The 17,423-nt window shown below is 46.3% G+C and overlaps 1 protein-coding gene across 1 annotated transcript in view; it reads right to left on the reverse strand.

Moving 5' to 3' along the window:
• agrn (agrin) overlaps positions 1-17,423 on the reverse strand; it is a 359,236-nt gene that overhangs the window by 29,699 nt on the left and 312,114 nt on the right. Inside the window, exons 21-27 of the mRNA XM_083641207.1 lie at positions 17,129-17,248; positions 16,177-16,297; positions 15,248-15,531; positions 12,666-12,858; positions 10,508-10,723; positions 8,972-9,201; positions 4,158-4,292 (exon numbers count right to left, since the gene is read on the reverse strand). Coding sequence (XP_083497333.1) covers positions 4,158-4,292; positions 8,972-9,201; positions 10,508-10,723; positions 12,666-12,858; positions 15,248-15,531; positions 16,177-16,297; positions 17,129-17,248 — 1,299 coding nt within the window. The remainder of the gene's footprint in view (positions 1-4,157; positions 4,293-8,971; positions 9,202-10,507; positions 10,724-12,665; positions 12,859-15,247; positions 15,532-16,176; positions 16,298-17,128; positions 17,249-17,423) is intronic.

Consider the following 17,423-nt stretch of genomic DNA (forward strand, 5'->3'; position numbering starts at 1 on the left):
TTGTTAGCAAAGTTCCATATACTGTACACGCCAGCAAATTAACAGAAACCCAACCTTATTGTAGTAGTAGTAGTAGTAGTAGTAGTACTTTATTTGGTACTTCATGTCCTACTTAATGCCTTTCTGGACACACTAAAATACTGCACAAACTCTAAAGCTGTGAAAACTACAGCCTTGTGCAATGAATTCGATTTTATTGAGTTAGTTTATGTTTGCCTTTTATTTTATGCATTTTATGCATTTGTTTATGTTTGACACACTACCTCAAGTCATTGTGTTGTTACTGTTGCTGTAAACCTGTTGCAAGTTTCATTGTGTAAATAAAGTAAAAAAAACAAAAGAAAAACATCATTAGCGATTCTAACTCATCAAAATGATGTAACGTTACGAGAGGCAACACCAGAGCAGCATAAAAACACATCATGATGTCCCTGTTTCAAACTGTGTAGCTGCCAACAACAATCAGTCAAAAGATTAAACCAAGTTGCTCACTGGAATCTGGAGTCTGGAATCTCTCAGTTCAATTTTGATTTGCAGCGGGTGTTACCAACGGGCAGGCAAGCGGTAACCATGGAAACGTTAGCTTAGCAATGAAAGCCCTCCTGTTAATGTCCTGGCAACAGTTTAAGGGTAAGTACTTAGTAGTTATATTTCAGGGATGTCACAAACTCTCGCTATTGGTTGGACCGGTATGCATGCATGAAAATGCCTCAACGGCGCTCCTCTGTCGTCATCGTGTCAAACACTTGTGATTGGCCGGGTTGATTTCAGTGGAAATCTGATGGAATGGGAGGGGCCAGTCGCATCTGCCACAGCAAATAAAACATGAGCTCGCAGATTCGTCAGCTTCCCAGGCTAACACACACACACACACACACACACACACACACACACACACACACACACACACACACACACACACACACACACACACACACACACACACACACACACACACACACACACACACACACACACACACACACACACACACAGGGCCATATCTTTCGCCCAGTGCAAGTGAAAGAGCAAGTGTTATCTTTGCTAGTTTCTAGCACTCAAAATCGCCCTTTTTACCTTTTAATTACTACTGGGTCACTGAAACATCCTTTGATGTAAATATATATATATATATATATATATATATATATATATATAGAGAGAGAGAGATTTTGAGTGCTAGAAACTAGCAAAGATAACGCTTGCCCTTGCCACTGTACTGGGTGTAAGATATAGCCCATAATCTCAATTAATAATCTCCCCCCCCACACACAGACTTGGACTGGCATAATGTAGCTAAATCACTAGTCTCGGTTTCCAGACGTTTGGTGAGCGGCGCCAACAGCGCCACCTACAGTAGTGAAACGGATTAAGACTGAGAGCTGAGTCTACTAAATCACTAACAATAAGAGAGTACCTGTCTGTTAAACTGTTCCCTGACCAGCCCTCAGGGCACGTCACCATGGGGCTGTGAGCAGTACCTGTCTGTTACACTGTTCCCAGACCAGCCCTCAGGGCACGTCACCATGGGACTGTGAGCAGTACCTGTTTGTTTAACTGTTCCCAGATCAGCCCTCAGAGGGCACGTCTGCCTGGCTAATGTCTTATCTGTGAGCTCTTTTCTGGGCCTGACACTCCGGCTGACTGACGTGCCCATTAATCAGGCCGGGCAGCGAGGAGTCGAGGACTGATGCCATTAGTCATCTCATTGATTCCAGTGGAAAAATAGCCTTTGGAATGGAGACGCTCCCGCTCACACCGCATTGATTTTGGTTCACCTCAATTTATTTTAATCAGCTGCTAACTGGGACTTGGGGCTTTGGAAGGAGGCAATTCCCATCTGTTTTTCTCTGGTTTGAGATCTGCAGATGTACTGTATGCGTGCCTCTCTGTATTCTCTGGATTGAGATGTGCAGATGCCTGCGTGCCTCTCTGTTTTCTCTGGATTGAGATGTGCAGATGCCTGCGTGCCTCTCTGTTTTCTCTGGATTGAGATGTGCAGATGTGTGCGTGCCTCTCTGTTTTCTCTGGATTGAGATGTGCAGATGTGTGCGTGCCTCTCTGTTTTCTCTGGATTGAGATGTGCAGATGTGTGCGTGCCTCTCTGTTTTCTCTGGATTGAGATGTGCAGATGTGTGCGTGCCTCTCTGTTTTCTCTGGATTGAGATGCGCAGATGCCTGCGTGCCTCTCTGTTTTCTCTGGATTGAGATGCGCAGATGTGTGCGTGCCTCTCTGTTTTCTCTGGATTGAGATGCGCAGATGCCTGCGTGCCTCTCTGTTTTCTCTGGATTGAGATGTGCAGATGTGTGCTTGCCTCTCTGTTTTCTCTGGATTGAGATGTGCAGATGCGTGCCTGCCTCTCTGTACGGCTGCTTTATCAGCTGTACTTTTAGGCCCGTGGATGGTGCATGGTCATGTATTCTCTTTCATTTAAACACATACACTTTGCACAAGTTCTGCAAACATCCATGACAACATCAATAAAGGCAGAGAGGGAGAAATGTGTGTGTGTGTGTGTGTGGGGGGGGGGGGGGGGGGGGGTGGTAGCCTTCAGAACGTAACATCGGCAAAAGCGCTAATGAAAAAGTTCAAAAGCAGCCTAGCTGTGATCAGGTCTCTTCCCCCTGCGTGGCTCGGCACTGCCATGCGCTGCTAAGTGGCGGCAAACACGTTTGAACACAACACCTGTGGGCGCGGTGAAGGGGGGGGGGGGTACGGCTTTCGCTGACGCTCACTCGCTAACGAGCGTAGCCGAGTCGGTGTGGAGAATGACCCGACGGGGCCAATCATCTGTGCCTCCTTTCTGGAGCCCCCCCCCCCCCACACACACACATACACACACACACACACACACCTCCCGAGGCTCAGGGCCCCCTTCTCCTTCTGTGTTTGATCTCCCTCTCTCTGATTCAGGATGGATGGATGGAAGTGTCGCAGGCCGGAAAAGAAAGAGGAGAAAAGGGAGAGGAAGAAAGAGGGGGAGGCAAAAGTTGGGGAAGTTGCTGCTCGGCCTACGTCAGAGCGAAGCACTGGCGCTCGCTGATAAGCTGCAGGGGGCGCACTCGAGGCATGAAGTGGTGGAGAACGGATTTACACGTGGACACAGATGTTACCGTTTCCAAACACTCTATTGGCACAAAGGTACTGTACTGCCGTGGTGGTCGTGTCGCGGTAACGGTTGAATTTGTTCTATTTGTTTGCACCAGTAAGAGTCCACCACCGCGGTGCTTCCACTCTCAGATCCCCCACAATGCATCCTTTCTGCAACACGAGACACGGCGTGATGACAGCGATCAACATTCACAGGTAGTTTACCTTTCTCACAGTGCCTCCCCTCACGGCCCACAGGTAGTTTACCTTTCTCACAGTGCCTCCCCTCACGGCCCACAGGTAGTTTACCTTTCTCACAGTGCCTCCCCTCACGGCCCACAGGTAGTTTACCTTTCTCACAGTGCCTCCCCTCACGGCCCACAGGTAGTTTACCTTTCTCACAGTGCCTCCCCTCACGGCCCACAGGTAGTTTACCTTTCTCACAGTGCCTCCCCTCACGGCCCACAGGTAGTTTACCTTTCTCACAGTGCCTCCCCTCACGGCCCACAGGTAGTTTACCTATTCTCACAGTGCCTCCCCTCACGGCCCACAGGTAGTTTACCTTTCTCACAGTGCCTCCCCTCGCGGCCCACAGGTAGTTTACCTTTCTCACAGTGCTTCCCCTCACGGCCCACAGGTAGTTTACCTTTCTCACAGTGCCTCCCCTCACGGCCCACAGGTAGTTTACCTTTCTCACAGTGCCTCCCCTCACGGCCCACAGGTAGTTTACCTTTCTCACAGTGCTTCCCCTCGCGGCCCACAGGTAGTTTACCTTCCTCACAGTGCCTCCCCTCACGGCCCACAGGTAGTTTACCTTCCTCACAGTGCTTCCCCTCACGGCCCACAGGTAGTTTACCTTTCTCACAGTGCCTCCCCTCACGGCCCACAGGTAGTTTACCTTTCTCACAGTGCCTCCCCTCACGGCCCACAGGTAGTTTACCTTTCTCACAGTGCTTCCCCTCACGGCCCACAGGTAGTTTACCTTTCTCACAGTGCTTCCCCTCGCGGCCCACAGGTAGTTTACCTTTCTCACAGTGCCTCCCCTCACGGCCCACAGGTAGTTTACCTTTCTCACAGTGCTTCCCCTCGCGGCCCATGGGACACTCGCACTTGTAGCCTCCCTCGGGCAGCACCTGGCACTGGGAGGAGGGATGGCACCGGCTGGGCTGGCACGGGTCATGGACATCAGCGCAGGTCGGACCTACAAACGCAGAAGAAATCAGCCATGACAACACCGTGACAACGAGATCGCAGTAACCATGACAACAAGATCGCAGTAACCACGACAACACACTAGTCTCTATCCGCGTCACTCAACTAGAGACTGAGAACTTTCTCCTAGCTTTCATTGTTAAAACTGTGTGGAAACAATTATTAGAGAGTAAAAAAAACAACTTAATCGTAGAACCAATCCAGCGTCTTTAGGGGCGGCCCTTGGTGCAGAAGGGGCGGTGACATGCAGAAGACATGTGCTTGTAAACGGATCAAACGGAACCAAACGGTTACATTGCTCGGGGACATCCATTTTCAATGCTTTAAAAAGTTCTCTCTCCATGTTACACAGTGATTCTTTGTCTCGATTTGGTTTCACTACGGAGGAGAACGAGGGCAGAGCATCATCTCTGAGAGCACGCTGTGACCACGAGAGCACCAACGTGAGATTGATTCAACATGGCGGCGTCCTGCTGAAAGATCTAACTCGCAAAACTTTGCTGCAACTACAGCCAATTTCACCTCTACTGGATATTATATTGAACCCATTTTTGGGATCAGACACGACAAAGTCAGAGTGGAGGAGCTGCAAGATTTCATCGACAGCTGTTACGTTCGGTGCTGTTACTGACACCGGTGACTTGCAACAAATCACTACTGGAATCAATCAATGACAAACTTGACATCCTCGGCACGTCACACCAAGACCTCAAGTCTAGCCTGGAATTTACCTATCAGCAAATCGGCGATCTACAAAAAGATAATGTCGAACTCAAGACGTCTGTGGATACACTCACAATCCAGATGCAATCGCTTACAAAAGAAAAAAGACAAAAAGACTGGATCCTAACCACACATCCCGAGAAGATTTCAAATAGTGGCATACTATCTGATTGTTTGAGTGACTATTCAATAATCTACTGTATATGGAAAATCTAAAATACCTAAGTCATCGCCAAAGTTAATAAAAATTAGACAATGCAACAATATTAACAGATTATTTAATTGAAGATTTAATTGGTTTAAATTTGTATAGGTATCAATTAATAGAGGATGCTTGGGACTATCTGTCTGTCTATCTGTGAAAATCTGCAACAGACATGCACCCTGGAAAATAATTAAAGTCAAAGGTAAGAGAAACAGCTAAGAAACACAAGTACAACGAAAACTAGAAATGCAAAAGCCGATCACGATGCCGGTAGTCTTTCCAAACATTTTAATAACCCAAGGAGAAAAGCAAATGACCTTCTCAATAAATCTGCCAAACAGTCAATTAATCGAGTAATGTTCAGTGATTGCGTCATTCAAGAACCTTCAGATATTGTTGATGCCTTCAATCAACATTTCACCTCTATCAGCTCAATACAGACTTCTTGTGTAAGTAAGTAACCACCAGCATACTCATTTTCAACACCAGAGCAAGAATAACTTTAAAAGAATAAAAAGGAAAATCAGACCAAAGGAAGTACGGTATTAACTGCTCTCAATGATTTAAAATCTAACAAAGGCCCTGGTTTAGATGGACTTGAGGCTAAATTAATCAAATGGGCTGCCCATGTATTGATCGACCCTCTTGCAGATCTATTTAATCTTTCGTCGTCTACCGGTGAATTAGCAGATGTATGGAAATATGCAAGAGTGACTCCTTTACATCAAGATTTATAGATTAAGATTATATTTAGATTGATTCTCAATTGTAACTTTAGAACTCACCCCTGTCTAATGTACAATCATTTGCAATGGCTTTCTCTCGAAAACAGACGGCAACTGCATTGGTACCAGTTTCTCTTCTAATGTCTTCATTTCAAGTACCCTCTTTATTTACAAGAGATACTCATCCCACATCATTCTCACTCTCATTATTCTCTTAGACATATCAATCACTTCCTTCTTCATGTCCCAAAAGTTTCACTTGAATTAGGGGAAAAAGCATTTAATTATAAGGCTCCTAGAGACTGGAACAACCTACCAACTTCTCTAACGTCTCGACAGTATTGACTGGTGGTTCATTTAAAAATGCTCTCGTCACCCATCACAACAGACTGCTCCTGTTCATATGTTTTCACTCATTACTGTTGTAATACGGATTCTTTGAGTGTGTGTATGGACACTTCTCATTCTTATTATAGGAGGATTGTAACTGTAACCCTATCTGTTTATCCATTGCATACTGTGTTGTATTTCATGTCCTCTGTCAGGAGGACCCCCTTGAAAACGAGGTGGTACATCTCAAGGTTTTTTTAGCCTGCGAATAAAATTGATAACAACTTGACAAAGAGGCGTTAGGTTTGTTGGCGGTCGTTCGTGCCGCTGTTCAAGAAAGAAATGTTGACAAGAAGTTCCCAGACGATTTGTAGGCAGAGACCTCCAATTGTCTGGGAGCTGAGACCACCATCACAGAAACCCCCTTTTAGCCGAATAGGTTTTCTCTATGGCACGGGGAGACGAGAGACATGGAGAGACGCGGGCGTGAGGATTTCCTCAGTAATAGAGGTCATTTTCTAATAGGATTTGGAAATGTGACACGTCCAGATTAAGCAGCGGAGAGCCGCCCCGCCGTGGGGCCACGTTTCTGGGCCAACGCCGACTGTGGGAGAGGCTCAGGGAGCGTCTGGCAGGATGATGGTTCTGCCCTCTGCCACAGCCCGGCCCCAATTCACCCAGCACTACTTCAGCAGGCGGGAGCCCCTCTCCTCAGCAGGCGGGAGCCCCTCTCCTCAGCAGGCGGGACCCCCTCTCCTCAGCAGGCCGGACCCCCTCTCCTCAGCAGGCCGGACCCCCTCTCCTCAGCAGGCCGGACCCCCCAGGCCCGCCCCCAGCTCTCCCCACTCAGCTCAAAGGGCCATCCCATTTCCTTAGCCTTTCTTTCATCACTTCTCTCTCCGCCTCTCTCTCCCTCCAACTACGCCCTTGTCCACCCATTCTCTCTCTCTCTCTCTCTCTCTCTGTGTTCTACCCCCCCACCACCCCCCCCTCCCCTCCACGAGTGGCCATCTTGACTGGCGTCTTAATTGACACAATGACAGAATTAACTGGAGCATGTGTCTGTGCCCCCAGGCACTGGTCCAATTCACGTTAACAGCTCCTCTTTATGCGTGTGATCTTTAGCGTGTAGCACCTATTAACAGCTTCGTCAGCTATCATGACAGCATGCTACTTAGCACAGCTTTATGCTACTAGCACAGCTTTGATTGCACCAATGCTTCTTGGGAGCAGAATGATATCTTTACTTGTTGATAAGAGGCAAACGTCGACGTAGACAAACACATCAAATATAAGCAAATGTAAATGCCAGAGGCAATAATACATCTCTTTTGGCCTTTTACAGATGATAGAATCTGTTCAAAGAAGTGTTAAGAAGAGTTCTCTGAGTTATCTGTTCTCTGTGACGCTGGCTTTTGGTTTGGTTGTTAAACTTGCAGCAGTAAAAAGCAGAAAGGCTCCACGCTTGGCTGAGCTCTGATGGCGGCTTCTCTTAACTACTGTCTCCGAGCTGCTTATTAGTCGGCATCTGGCGAGCTGTGAAGGAGAGCGAGGAGAAGCGGGGCCAAAGGCCAATCACTGAGCGTGTGGTTGAAGTTTTTCCTGTTTTCTGTAATGTGCCAATGTTTTAATCTGGGAGTTGTGAACAGGAGAAGCAGTATAATGCATCGCCGTTTAGAAAATAACCTCGCCGTGCTTGTGTGCTGCTGGGGGGCGTGTGATTACAGTGTCAAATTGGGCTGCCAAACGTACTTGTGGGAATGGGAGTTTTGAGCAGGAGTGGTAAATACAGAAGTGGGGGAACAATCCAAGGTAACTTACCCACCTTATTTCGCCACATCGATTGATGCAGTTGATGTGTGAAAGGTGAGTAAACTCTTTGCTTCAGTTCAAAGAAGAGGGTGAACTGTGTTTACTTGTGTTTACCCTCCTCTACATCCCTGGCTGTCATGGCGGTGTCTAAAACGGGTATCATATGGATAAGCACAATCTTACAGTATATGTTCTTGTTTTCCCTGCATGCTAGTTGTCAAGATGACAGATTGGTCAGTCTCTGAATGGAGGCGTGGCTTTAAAATCCCATTTCTGACAAGCACTTTTTTATACGCCTTGTCATTTAACTAGAGTTCCCATTGTGGTCATGTAGAATTCCATGACCTAGAGCAGTGGTCCCCAACCACCGGGCCGCGGACCGGTACCGTGCCGCAACGCCTTTGGTACCGGGCCACAAGCCCGGTAAAAAAAAAAAAAAAAAAAAACAACAACTACAGACTACAAACTACAAACATAAATAAACGTCAACTTGAAACATTTCAACTACCACACAGCCTATAATATTATAGCCTATGTTTATTTTCATTTATTTTATTTTATTTTTATTATTAAAATTGACAACCGGTCCGTGACTTTTTTTTCCATCTAATTTACCGGTCCGCGGCACAAAAAAGGTTGGGAACCCCTGACCTAGCGCACTTCCATGGCCAGAATATTTTATCCTTACTGGGCTCGCTCGTGAACGCAAGTAGACATGTCACATGACCTTGGGCTGCACATCATGGAAGTAAAACCAGGAATAAAACCACCCGTCAAAATGCTTCCTGCACCGGTGCGCAGCTTACGTTCAAATGAATGGGTGGGCGTGTCCTATAGCCTATGCAGTGTCTTTTAACACATCCATGTTCTCACCCCAGAAGCCGTCGGTGCAGGTGCAGTGGAACATCTCTGCCTCTTTGACCTGGCAGTGGGCTCCGTTCTTGCAGGGGTTGGGCAGGCAGGGGTCGTTGCCGCACTCGCCCACGCCGCTGCCGTAGAGCACGTCGCCCCCGCCCTCCTGCACGCTGTACACGCGGTTATTAACGTCCAGGAGGCGCACGCAGCCCACCAGCCCCGAGTCCACCGCTGTCCTCTCCTTCACACTGGACAAGAGACAAGCAGGGGGGAGGAGTTGAGGAATGTGAACAGCTTGTAGCCTTGTATGTAAACTAGGATGCCTAGGCTCGCCCGCTGCGCGGTCTCGCCCATAGCTCGGCCTCCGCTGCCCTATTTGCACGCGTGTGTGTGTGTTGCTCACTAAGTGTGCATCAGTGATGTCACAATGCCTCCTTGTGTGTGTGTGTGTGTGTGTGTTGCTCACTAAATTGTATTGCATCTGTGATGTCACAATGCCTCCTTGTGTGTATGTGTGACCCATTATGATGTCACTGATGACATCATAAGTGTGTGTGTGTGTGTGTGTGTGTGTGCCCCCCTATGACATCACTGATCAGTCTTGTCACAATGCCTCCTTGTGTGTGTGTGTGTGACATCACTGATCAGTCTTTGTCACAATGCCTCCTTGTGTGTGCGCACGTGTGTGTGTGTGTGTGTGTGTGTGTGTGTGTGTGCGCCCTTATGACATAATTTTTGACATCATCACTGATGACATCATCACTGATGACATCACATCATTAGCTAATTAGCCTAATTAAAAAACACGCACGGGTGCCCTTTCCACACCCTGAAGGTTTCAGCCCGATCGCATGTAAAACGGCAGAGCTGTGGCCGAACACAGAACTTGAAACATGTGTATGTATGTGTGTGTATGTGTCTTGTTTTCATGTGTGGAGTACAAAAGTTTTTTTTTATGTCCCATGTTTTTATTATTTTAATGCTTTTTCACTTTCAGTACAGTAAACTCTACTGCAAGCATGAATTAATTCAAGTCAAGTCAAGTCAAGCTAGTGCTACTGCTAACAAAGACCCCAATTACAGCTGCTATTCAAATGGGATCTGTATCTGAGTAACTTATTCGCTGGATCAAAACGTCTAAATAATAAAGAAGTCTAACTATGCCTCATGTGTGGGTTCTTCAAATGACATTCTGCACCTAGCCCATCACCCACTGTCCATGTGCTTATAGTTATTTCTTCACTAATAATAAACAGTCCCAATATTGCAAGTCCTTAGCCCTTCATAACGGCCTGGATGCGAGCCTATCAACCGATGATTCAGTGTCAGTTTTTTGCATCAACTGATTGATTGGTTGCTGATGTTGATTTTAACTTTATTTTCAGAATTCTGACTTTACTTTCAGAATCCTGATTTAAACACGGAAGTCAAATAAATTGTTCACATGTGGCCTGAGTCCTCTTTGGTAGTTTTAAATTGTGTGTGGTATTAAAAAAATCAGGCGTGAGGTCTTTCTCCTACATGATGTCCTCTGTGTGAGCTGTGAGGTCTTACTCCTGCATGATGTCCTCGGGCACTCCTCCGATGAACAGGTCAGTGTCCAGGTTGAGTCCGTCTGTGCCTCGCGGGCTCTCTCCCTCGACGTGCGGCTCGTTGTCCACGCTCAGCATGGCACTGCGGCGGTTACGGGTCACCACTAGATGGTGCCAGCGGCCCTGCTTCACCAGCACGTTGCTGACCACCGTGCCCGTGCCCGAGCCCGTGTTGAACCTGAAGGGGGCGACATACGCAGCCGGGTTAGATGTTGGCATTCCACCCTTTTACACCTTGTTCATATTGAGTAGCGTAGGGGTGAGTCCTAAGACCTGCCTGAGACCCGGAAGTTATCACTCAAGATAATCTTCACAAATGAAAAAACAAATCATAAAAGTGGTCCTCGATTTGTGAAGATGACCTTGCTGAACACAAAATTCGCAATTTCAAAAGCTTTTGTTAACCACAACCTTTATTTCTGGCATCTAACCAAAATCCCCATACAAAAATCCCATTGATTTCCAGACGAGGGAACCAGGAGGTGCATGACTACTGGGTTGGTCTAAAAAATACATCATCCCTGCGCTACGGGAGATTTTTATTCCTAGGTGCAACGCGGGATGACCACACCCAAACTCATTTGATTGGTCGCCACAACTGCTTCTTCCTGAAAACGTGCAGCAAGGAAAAAAAGTTAAGGTTAAGATTAGGGTCAAGGTGTGAGAAAAGTGCAGTCATGAGGCTTTGGTGAGGAGGCGGTGTATCCGGGCAGAAAAGAGCTGCTGGTATAAGTGCACCCACACATATGGTGCTATTAGCACAACCTGAGAGCAATTATCTGCCAAAAATAATTAGCTCTTCTCTCCCCACTTCTTGGATTTGTGGAGGTGGGTGGTAATCTCACAGCTGTATTCCTGGAATTGAGTCAGTACTTCATTTTAGAGCACTAGTGACTAATGATCATTCTCAATTTGCTTTCCAGCTGACTGTGAATAGTGCGAGCTAACCAGCTCACTGTGAATAGTGCGAGCTAACCAGCTCACTGTGAATAGTGTGACTATCTTAAAACTGCACACGTGGTCATGTGATCATGTGAAAAGCACATGGCTGTGCACACGATAAGGGAAAAAGCAGGTGATGCAAGCTTTCCGCTTCAACTTGCAAACCTGTCAATGAAGACGCCGTGTCTTTATTTATTTGTTATCCTCACTATGATTGGTTGCTGTAATTATTTGCTTCATTATCCTCGGTACCCTCTATTTGTCTTGTTTTATCTCTATCCTTCTCTCTGTCGCTGCTGCTGACATGACCCACTTTCCCCACAGGGATCATTACATTTAATTGAACCAAAGAAAACCAACCCTCCCCCCCTTAAAGGGACAGTTCACCCCAAAAGAAAAAGTACATATTTGTCCTCGTACCTGTAGTGCTATAATACGCAAGATCGTTTTGGTGTGAATTGGCGAGTTTTGGAGATACACTACTGTAGCTGTCGAGATGTCTGCCTTCTCTTGAATACAATGGAACTGGATGACACTCGGCTTGTGGTGCTCAAAGCGGCAAATAAAATACATTTGAAAAACTCAACAGCAACTAAGTATTTTCTAGCAGTGAGCGGGTATAGTTAAGTCAAAAGAAAACCCTTGTGTAGTTCGGTTGAAGGAAAATACTTCCTACATGAAACTGCACACATCAAGGTCTGTGGATTATCTTGAGTAACCAGGTCATGATTTCTGTAAAGAGACATTTGCTGTTGAGTTTTTCAAATGTATTTTTCGGCGGTTTGAGCACCACAAGCCGAGTGCCATCCAGTTCCATTGGATTCAAGAGAAGGTAGCCATCTCTACGGCCGATATCTCCAAAACTCGACAACTCGCACCACAACGATCTAGATGGATAAATATGAGGGAAAATATGTATTTGAATGCGGTGCGTCTGCTTTTATAAGTGACTATGTGTTTTAGAGGACGGGATGTGTGCACCGAGATGTGAGTTAGGCCCCTCCCACAAGGAAGTGAGAGTGGAGACAGAAAGCACCGTGGCTCCAAGCCGGCGAGACGCACACGCGCGGATCCGACCTGCAAAACCTGCACCGCTTACTTTCAACACCTGGGTGTGATTTTTGATTTGAGAGAGTGTGAACTGTCACCTTTAATGGTTTAACCCTTTCAATGCCCACCTGAGTTCCACCTTGCCGTTGACCAGGGCCAGGGAGAGGAAGTCTTTCTTGCCGTCCTGGCCATTGTAGAGGAGGATTCCCGTCATCTCAGAGGCCCTGAACTCCATGGCGATGCGCACCGTGTGGTAGGCCCGCATGGTGGTGAAGGCCAGGTAGGACTTGCCCCCGAACGACGGGATGAAGTACTTGATCACTGCGGAGGAAGACAGACCATGATAGACCCTGTAATTAGTACGATTAGCTTTAGCAGGGCATAATGAGGATATCATGTGATTAGCTTTAGCGTGGTGGAATGGGGCTATCATGTACATAATGAAGTGTGACGTGGAGCTGTGCCTCTGGGATTTGATCTCAGAAAAAGAAGCCTCGCTGAAAGCAAAGGCACAATCTATGAAATCCACCATACTTACGTAATAACTCCCACATTTTTCGCACGATGACATGCCAGACCTCAAAACGTGCGGCTCATTGATGACAGGTGTGCTATGACTTTGCTAAGAGATGCGTCAAGCGGTTTGGGCGCTATTTGCGATTAAGTGTGAGTTTTTTCCCCATTCACTTGAATGGGGTTTCGAAGAATCTTGCATTCAATTAGCTCAGAAACCATACGACCCAGAGCTGCCAAACCTGGTAGGGAGGTTCACAGAGGGGCCTTTTATTATCCACGAAAAAATTACACCAATTGATTTGATGGTGGCGCTATAACAGCCCTCTTCACGTTTTGGTCCATACCTTTTGAACCGTAGGGTCCACAATCAAAATTCTTTTTTTCCACACACATTTCTGTCTGACTAGATTTTCCGCCATCTTGAATTTTGTCCAAAACCGTTTTTTTTGCGATTCCTCCTTCAGATTTTGTCCAAACTTCACCAAACCAAAGCACACATCATGTGTGGACTGTGCTGGACAAAACTGATGTCGCGGGTGTTGGAAAGACCACACCATTGCGATATAATCGACTTCCAAAGTTCTGTGGGTGCGGCCTATTTCACATAAATCGCCATAGCTCGCATCGTCCGATCCTAACCAAATTTGGTACAGGTGTGCAGGGATGTACTCAGAGCTGATTAAAAAAAGAAAATTGTGGCTCGCCCCACTTTTACTCATTGCTGTGATCTAAAACAATTACACCTATTGACCTGATGGTGGCGCTATAACGGCCCTCTTTATGTTTTGGTCCATAATTTTTGAACTGTAGCTTCTACAAGCAAAATTATTTCGCCCCTGGATTCCTTGGCTCCTCCCGCTTCTACTCACATAGGCCCGCCCATTTCCCACCCATAACTACTTAGTCCACCCTAGCAACATTCTACAAACGCCCTAGCGACCAGCCGGAAACACCCCAGCAACCAGTTACTCCACCCTTTCAACTGACTAGGTGAAACATGCGAAAAGCCCGGCATGGCGTGTGTGGAGAGAGAAAACCTATACCGAACCCAACGGTACCGGGCGTCTCTCGGTTCTGATTGCCTGAGCCAAGAATGCTCATAAATGCTCATCTGTGAGCACATAACATTTCATTTACATATTCATTCACACATTAACACATTAACACATAACTCATTAGTCATACTGCTGCTTTACAGCATGTCTCACTTTGCAGCCACTTTGTTTAGCTACTTTTCAAGAACTCGGGAGAAAAAACATTGAATTATTATTGTTAATAAATAAAAGATTCCTCGAATATGTGCGTTCTTCCTTCTTCATTACCGCTGCGTGTTACAGGAGAGCAGGGAGCCACTTGAGGCCGTGGTTCACAGTGATTGCAGAACAGCTGAGGGGCAGGATTTGCACGAGTGCCCAAAGCCCTCGTAGCCGTTGTGAAATCAATGTAAAACACAGCCTCTAGTGGCTTCTTTCAAATTGCTTAATTGAAGTTGTAGTAAATGGGAGGAAAGTCTCTCATTCCGGCTCCTTTTCTTTGATGAGTTTCGAATGAGTTCAGACTTTGAGGGAAACTTCGGGATTAAAAGAGAGCAATAAGAACTAAGAGGAAGAGGGGGGGGGGAAAGCACGTAATGCACTTATTCCAAAAGTGTGGGGGGGGGGGACAGTAGTAGCCTCTGGAGGTACAGCGGGTAAAATAAAGACATTATTTGGAGGTACAGGGGGTAAGAAAGACATTATTTAGAGGTACAGGCGGTAATAAAGACATTATTTGGAGGTACAGGGGGTAAGAAAGACATTATTTAGAGGTACAGGTGGTAATAAAGACATTATTTGGAGGTACAGGGGGTAAGAAAGACATTATTTAGAGGTACAGGCGGCAATAAAGACATTATTTGGAGGTACAGGGGGTAAGAAAGACATTATTTGGAGGTACAGGGGGTAAGAAAGACATTATTTGCAATGTTTACATGCGTTTTTCGGTATGTACAAAATTGTATTATCATATAAACTTGTTTTTATCCAGATTATATCGACATCGGTAAATACCGGTTATTGGCCATAACAGCAATGTTAATATCGGTTATCTGTAAAATGTTCATATTGGTGCATCCCTATGAATAAACCAAAAGAAGCAGTAGGTTGGGTAAAGGGTAGAGGGGTTGGACTGTAAACACCTCCAAGCAGAGACTCACCCATCTCGCACACGGCGCCTCCGCGGCCGGCGGGGCAGCTGCAGCTGAAGTCGGTCCCGTTGTTCTGGCAGGTCCCTCCGTGCAGGCAGGGGTGGGACAGGCAGGGCTTGGGGTGGTGCAGCCGGGTCCTGCCATGGGCCGTGCTGCTGGCAGGGGACGGGGTGGTGCTCATAGCCGGGGTGGGTGTAGTGGTCGCGGGGCGTGGGGTGGTGCCCGGCGTGGGTGTAGTGGTCGTGGGGAGTGGGGTGGTGCCCGGGGCAGAGGTGGTGGTGGTCCGCCTGCTGCTGTATGAATGAATGAATGAATAAATGAATAAATGAATGCATTTATTTGATGATTAAAAAACACATAACACTGCATTGTCGTCATCACCTACAAAGAAATCACCTAGGATGAAAACACAATAAAGCCCGAAGAGGCTTACTTCCATTGTGGTCCTCTAGTAAAAGACTAAACATAACACAAGATAAAAAACAACAAACAACAGGAGAGCAAACTAAGACAATACAGTCAACATATACATATCAGGCGCTATGTCAAGGTGCACTGCTCATATCTTCTTGGTCATAAAAAGTGAGAATTAAAAATGGATAAGCTATGTAGTATTTTCTAACCACTTCTTTAAAGTGGTCTAATAATATAGTGTTGTTTGTAACATGTATATTCTTGCATATTAATAGGGATTTTTTTTTGCCTACAAATAAAAAAAATAAAATAAAAAAAATGTAGGCCGAACCCAGCACAGGCAAGGATAGAAAACTGTTTTGACAGTATTGAAAATCATACCGTCTGGATTTCTAAATAGCCCGGTATACAGTAATACCGGGCCATGCCTAGTTTTTACCCTTGTGAATGGAATTAGGTATGACGTCTGTGGAGCTACCTACCCTTGTGAATGGAACAGGTATGACGTCTGTGGAGCTACCTACCTGTAGGGGCGTCGGGTGGTGCCCGGCGGGCGGCGAGTGACATAGGGCGTGGTGGGCGGGGTGGGCGTGGTGACGGACGCCGTGGTGGTGATGGTGGTGAATAACTCGGGGGCTGAGAGGCCTGTCACCGCAGAGAGAGAGAGAGAGAGAGAGAGAGAGAGAGAGAGAGAGAGAGACCTTCTTAAACATCAAATCCAATTCCCTCAAATTCAAGGAGCAACACGGCCTAGTTTGAGACATGGATCAAGGTTCATTACTGTTACAACACTGATGATGTTTATAATGAGAACCAGCAGCTTTACACAAGCTCACAGACAGCAATTAAAAAGAGAGAGAGGCTTGAATGTGTGAACACGTCTCAACTGTGCTGTGTTTGTTAAGTAAGAAAAATATCCAAAGAACTCAAATTTCTATTCTTGCAAAAATCTATAAATTCAAGCACTTTCAATGACCCATGGGCAATTTATGTCTATTATGGCTGCCATCTTGCCCTTTTCGAAGAAAGCAGATTGACCGAAAAAGTGTTTTTAGAAATAATATTAAAAATATTTATTAGCAGTGGCGAGCTTTCAACCCCGACCGGCCGCCCAACCTTCACAGGACCCTTCTGCAACACTGAGTACCTTTGACATTTTCTCTGCGACACTTGTAAGGCGAGCGTCGTTAGCCCGGCTGCATCTGGAGACTTCATTTGTGGACTATGTAGGAGCGGAGTGACAACACAGTCGTGAAAGGGGCTAGATTTGAGTTTTTAACAGAATTCCTAACCTTGTTTTAAAGGCCCATGAGACATGTTTTAAACAGCTAAAAATAGCATGAAATTGGACCTTTATAGGTTGTCGAGCCTGCGGTCCCATTCAAGACCCATAAACGCTTTGATAAAACACCTCATGAATAACTTAACACCCCTTTCATTGTCTGAATTCTGGGCGGCGAGTCCAGGCTGTGTTACCGTAGGTGGTGAACTGGACATTGCCCTCCTCTGGCTTCTTCACCGAGATGCTGGTCTCCTTGGAGGCTTTCAGCTGCTTCAGTAAGGCCCCTTCAACGTCCTCCACGGTGTATCTGGTCTCTGCCATAAACAAGAGGTAAGGCTGGGTTAAAACAACAAATCCATATATCGATAACAAATCAATATTCATTTGAAGGAACTGATATCGATTCATAAAGCCCAATATTGAAGCTTGAACCCCGTTGGACTCGCGTGGTATGGTTCTTAGCGCAACGAGATCTCGTAAAAACATCTG

The sequence above is a fragment of the Poromitra crassiceps genome, assembly GCF_964638095.1.
Source record: "Poromitra crassiceps genome assembly, chromosome: 8".
NCBI classification, from domain to species: Eukaryota; Metazoa; Chordata; class Actinopteri; order Beryciformes; family Melamphaidae; genus Poromitra; species Poromitra crassiceps.